At 38.4% G+C, this 6073-nt stretch overlaps 1 protein-coding gene across 3 annotated transcripts in view; it reads right to left on the bottom strand.

Moving 5' to 3' along the window:
* Window positions 1–3776, bottom strand: part of LOC138016913 (DNA-directed RNA polymerase I subunit RPA49-like) — a 22342-nt gene extending 18566 nt beyond the window's left edge. For 2 of the 3 annotated variants that reach the window (XR_011125893.1, XM_068864085.1), the window contains exons 1-2: window positions 3652–3770; window positions 1198–1319 (exon numbers count right to left, since the gene is read on the bottom strand). Coding sequence is in view for 2 of the 3 variants with exons in the window: in XM_068864085.1 (XP_068720186.1) it covers window positions 1198–1319; window positions 3652–3715 (186 nt within the window). In the remaining variant the exon portion in view is untranslated. Of the gene's footprint in view, window positions 1–1197; window positions 1320–3651 lie in introns of all 3 variants that reach the window. The other variant, XM_068864086.1, reaches the window with a different exon arrangement.
* Window positions 3777–6073: the final 2297 nt, after the last annotated feature.

Genomic DNA, 6073 nt, shown 5'->3' on the forward strand with positions numbered 1-6073 from the left:
CACACTAATAGTTATACAATATTGCCAAGCCAACTTATTTCCACACTAATATTGTCAATAAAGACATTCAGTCTATCAGTGGGTGTTCAAGAGACCTTTCAGTTGTGTGACTGACATTGCGTGATTCAAGAGGTTACTTAGGAATACTGTAACATGTAAATTGATCCTCGTGGACTTAAACCAAACATGAAAAAGTTGTTTTTATCAAACAAGTCGACAAAGGAAGTAAACCACCATAAGAAAGATTTGTGACTTGACCCTGTAAGCATTAGCCCATCGTCAAAGCAAATTAAGGAAGGAGCTTTGCCATTGTATTCATGTCGCTCAATCAGTCCCCACCAGAGCACCAAAGATTCTCTAGAACTAGTCCCATCATTTGTAGGTTTCAAGGGGTACATACATGTATAACATCAAGTTTTTATTATTATTAATTTTTCTGTTTTAAGTCTGTTGATACAGGGTCTGAAATTGCACCTTCCTGGTCGCCAGTGTGACTTACTATTGCACTGCTATTTGCACTGTTATTGATAACTTTTTACGTCTAGAAAATCTAATTAATTAATAATAATAATCCACTCTGCTGGGAGGAAATTTGTACCATGGTTTTGACCTGGTACCAGCAACATAGCGTTCATTGTTGATGCTCATGACCGAAGAATGACTTGTGTTTCCATGGCTGTTATGGAGGGAAAAAAGAGTTTTTATATTTTCAATGCATTAAAGGGTAGATGGATTTCTATACTTCCATTGTAGGTCAGATACTTTTTAACTGCAAAAAGTAGTTTGTTAAAGCGACACCGGAAGTTAACACTTTACAAATACACAAGACCACCCAGTCTTTGCTTTCTGGTATCCAGAGTAGTGCTATTGTCTAGCTTAAAAATGTCCAAAACATGCATTTTCAGGTGAGAAGAAAAGGCAAAAATGTTTCATAATGGCAACCCTAATTTGCCATCTGGCGACTCAATTTTTTTATTTCATCTTTATTAAGCATCTCACATAATTTGTTCCATCTTTACACTTGACAAATAGAACGTCAGACACGGTTAATTCGTAATGAGGGATTATGCTCCTTTAAGTGCCCCTGTTTTGGTGGCCATGTATAAGAGTTAATTTCAGATTCTCATTCCTCATTATTGTAACAAATCATATCCTGATTCCGGAGAATTGTTAGCTCTCTTCATTCCTTTTACCTACCAGAGTTCTTCTGTGCTTCTTTCTTTCATCTGCATGGTCAGCCCATTGATAACAAGCAAATTTGATTTTTTTGTTGAGTTTCTTATGAAGACCATGGTTCAGATTTCCATTGGTAAAGTGGACTAGAGAATGAAAAAAAAAAACAAATAAGGCTAAACAAATCTCAAGATACTGGAACAAATGGACAACAAATAGTAGAGCAGAGTGCAAATAGATGAACTAAGTCCTTCACTCCCAGAAATCTGATGGTGTTACTCTGACTAACATCATAATTTATCACCAATGACTTTCATAGACAGACTTCCAAGTCCTGTCCATGGTACATTCAGCACCAGTCCAAGCAAAATTTCAGAGACAACCATATTTCCTTTGGTATCATTAATGATTTTTTCTACTTTCCTTTCCATACTACATGTAAGTACGGAACTAAATGGCTTAACCCATTGACTAACCTAGGAGTGAAACTTAACAGGTTTTCCTCTAACGCCGGACAATTTTACTTGTCAATGGGGAGGGATTCAAGAGTCAATGGTGTTAAGGGTTGGGAAAGGAGGCTGGGCTGGAAATTTCAAATGAATCAAAAGTGGTTGGTTTCTGAAGAACAAGTTACTGATAATCGAAATGTCAGCCATCGATTATAAATTTGGTGCTGATCTTGATCAAATCACCTCACTTTATGAAACAAAATTTCTATGGAAATCTTATATTACATACTTTGATTGTGTACATTTACATTAGTAAGTCCCCTTAGGGCTATCCAGGGTTATGTTGACAATAATTACTCTTCAGTTTGGGGCTGTACTGGTTACATGCAGTTTACACTCAATTAGGGAAGTGAGCAATGCTCTTGTCCAGAGGAATGACAGGCCAAAACACCAGGGAAATAGTCTGAACAGTTAAAGGGTTGTTCCATTTAGTGCATCTCATGTGACATTTGATGTTTGGACTGGCCCTAAAGGCCAGGACACACTAGGCAATAAGTCGCTGCAGCACGTCGCGGGGACAAGTCGCTACAACAATTTGCCTTGTGTGACACAGGTTATTTTATGAAAATCATTGCCACTGCAGCAGAATTTTGTCACCGCGATCAGTCGCACAAACCCAAACCAGTTTGAATTCATGCGACTAATCGCAGCAATAAAATTAGCAAAAGCAGCGTTCTTGCACTGTGTGTACACTTCCGGCAACAAGTCGCTGTGACAAAATATAAATGAACCAATGAGAGAGCGTCATATGGTCAGCCATATTGAATTTGAAGACTAGTTCACATTCCCTTTCATACGAGATCACTGTGTGTACACCGAACAGACGTGATGTTGCAGTAACTTGTTTTGCAAGAAGTACACATGGAGCAACTTGTCACAGAGATCTGTACTGCGACTTGTCGCCTAGTGTGTTCCAGTAAAGTGTCATTCTTAGGAGTGTTAAAGGGACAGTTTCACAGTTTTGCGCATGTCCAAGCTTTAGCGCTAGCAGTTGTAAACTTTACGGTTTCTTACTGAACCAGATGATGTTAATTAAACACAGAGAGTATTACACTGAATACACTGAATGACTAAGGCCCAAATTTGGTGAAAGACACTGCGGGTTTACTCAGAAAATATCGAATTTAGTTTTGATCTCGAATTTATTGTACGGGTCAAAAATTTATTCTACGCATGAGTTGTCATAACCCACGAGTAATCTACTCGCATGCAGTAGGTTCATAACACAAAGGAAATGGTTACAAAAGTAATTCCACTGAGTAATCCATTACTATGGGATTGTTTCTGTTTCCTGCATCAGTGCTTTCGATTCTTTCAATAACAATGGAATTGAATGGGCTGACGTGACAGTTTGCCCATGCACACAGCCGTGAAACTCTCCCTTTAACTTCCCACACAATATATTATTATATTGTATTTCATTTCAAGCAAGGGCTGTGAGATGGGGCTTACAGTTTACATCACTTGAAATAAAACTTTAAAAGTCTTACTATTTACAAATGAAACCTGCCAATACTTTGACTTCCGACCTTTCTCACTGCCTTTGCATTTACACTGTAATATTATTATTACTATCAAGGGTGCAGTTTCACCTTAGTTATTTCAAGACCTCCCTAATAGTAGCTTGATGCTCAACCAGCTAAATTGCCGATTTTTTTCAGTTGAAGTCATTTTCTTCAACAACATTAATGAGGTTTGTTTTGGTTTTGAAGTTTAAAACTTAATGCGCATCGCAAAAGATCGTCCTGTTACAATTAAGAGTCCGTTTTAAAGAGAAATTATGTCAGGAACCGAGGCTGACTATGAAAGAAAGCGTAATACATGTCTCCACGTGTAGCTCGCACTTGAAGAAGAGCTTGTCAATACTCATGGGAATTGTCATGGTACTTCGAGAAAAACTATCGTTGCTCTTTGTTGAAAAGGGGATAGTTTTTAGAGCATCTTTAAAATTAATTCTTTCAACACTGACCTACGAAAGGCCTCGCGCAGGAAGGCGAATCATTTGGAACGTACTCCAACTTCGCGGTCGCCATCTTGAGAGCTACTGTTTCGTTGAAGCAATTTGATTGGTTCTCGTTTTTCCAATCAGATTTTGATATCTTAGCAACCGCAGGCGGAATGTGCGGTCAACATGTGACATGCGGAACTGTTTGTTGATTTTTCGTGGCATCTATGCAATTTAGGTTGTGTTCTTCAGTAATTCACCCTGTTTTCGCAGAAAAAAAGTTAATACATTATTAATAGTATTCGGAGGCCACAACATTATTACCTTGTTCATCAATGTAAAAGACGGGCTTGAAAATGACTCATTTTAACAAGAATGTCTGTAGAGAGAGAAGGCAACTCTTTTGATGAGGATTTCCTGGATTTGAAGAATCGGCTTGAGGTGTGTGTTTGCGATAGGGTTTATTAAATGTCTGGTGGTCATTAGATCTGTTTAATAACGCGTTTGAGATAATGTAACTTTATCCTTGAGTTAAATTGATGTAGAATCAACAAGGTTATAGCTTGTTTTACGCTGTCACTTTTTTTGAGCGCATGCATTCTAAAGAAGCAAAACTGTAAACTTGGGTGTTTTTTTACTTGTTGCAATAGTAAGCATTGACGATTGTTGTTTATTCTTCTTCTTCTGCTTCTTCTCTTCATCGTAACTTTTCAGCCACTCTTCGATGCAGAGCCTTTAAAGGTGAGTTTTCCTGCCGAAAAAGGTTTTTCAAAAAATTATTTAACATTTCTCCTAATTTGCAGCCTTGATACCTGTTGTCAAGTTAATTTGCGTTTTGACACGTATGCGACAGAAAATGGCATTATTTTGTGTATTGTAATTACGGTTATGTGACAGTAAAAGGCTGCTCGCTGCTCGTAGGGGGAGTGCTCGTAGGGGAGTAAAATAGTTATATAAGGCATTGAAAAGCACATTTTACCTTTTTTTAACATGGGAATTATGTTTTTAAGAAGAGGTAACTTGCATCATTTAAATGTAAACAAGCCTTGGTCAGTGAGTCTTGGTCATCCAGGAAACATTCTCATTTGTAAAATATATTAATTTAATTTAATTTTCATCACTGCTTCAGTAAAATTAGTGTTTCTTTTTTTCTTGATAGCAAGGTATGGTTTAAAAACTTATTTTGATGTTTGTGTGGAGTTTCAATAAAATATGAATTTGGTGGATGGTTTGAGTACAGAGTAAACAACTTGTTATTGTCAAAATGAATTTTAATTTCATGTTGAACGAATCTGTCTTTCATAAATTCAATAATTCAGAAAAGGCAGCACTTAGCCAACTTTCAGTGAAGTTGCTTTTTGGTGGTAGTTTATAAAAAAATTATGGAGAAAATAGCTGGAGTGGTCAACTTTCACTGCCTCATTGATGTTGTATTTGATTTCTGTGTTTATCAGGCTCAAAGTGATGCCTGTTTGCGGCGGTTTCTTCGTGCTTTTGAAGATGTTGATGAAGCACATAGTGCTCTTGTAAGAAACATCAACTGGAGAGAGGAGTACGGAGTACATTGTCTAAGCAGAGGTGACAATGACATTGAAGAGCAGTTAGCTTTGGAAAGGCAGAGGTCTTAGATTTTCCTGATCATGTCGGAAGGTTAGTTACCGGGGGGTACTGCCTGTGGTGCTGCATCGGTGGGAAGTTTCTTAAGGTGCCATAACCCCTTTGTTCTGACAAAACTTTTACAGTGGTAGATCTAGGTGAAGGGTGCAGGGGGCGTGCCCCCCCCCCCCCTCCCCAGATGATTATTTATTTCCTTTGATTCCTTATTGGAAGTACAATATCCCTGGTATTCCCAATAAAAATCTAATAAATCATTGACAGTCTTGCTCAACATAAGCACAACAGTTGTACAGAATCAATTCATTAGCACTTCCAACACTGCCTCGGCCCCGGGGCGGGTACTCCCTTATAAGGGCTTAATGGGGACGTGCGGCCAGCCAGGGTATGTTACCCCCCCAATATCCCAATGCTGGGTTATTGAAAAAATAAAAGATAAAGCAAGGGCTGTGTCTGAATCTTGAAACCATGTTTCATCTGTCTTCATTGTGAAATTTTAGTCACTAATACCAGGAACCATTACCTGCACTAAACTGTCTGAGTTGCTTTAGAGCCATATGTATAGACTTAATCGGCAAAACACAGCATAGATCTATACTTTCACTGTAGTGCAGCCACAGGTGACAAATCAAACCTCCCAACTGGAAGGGACTGTTACGTTGCCGTGTAGGACCTTCAAAGAAAATTTTTCTTGGCTGAATTTTGTCCATACTCCATAGTAGATAATAACTGGGAACCAATCTGCCTTCAATAGACTCAACAGCCCGCATCATCCATTCCTGGCCGCTCTCAGAACTCCTCTCTGGCATGTTCTGCAGCGCAAGACTTTTTT

This window comes from Montipora capricornis, chromosome 9 (genome assembly GCF_036669925.1).
Source record: "Montipora capricornis isolate CH-2021 chromosome 9, ASM3666992v2, whole genome shotgun sequence".
NCBI classification, from domain to species: Eukaryota; Metazoa; Cnidaria; class Anthozoa; order Scleractinia; family Acroporidae; genus Montipora; species Montipora capricornis.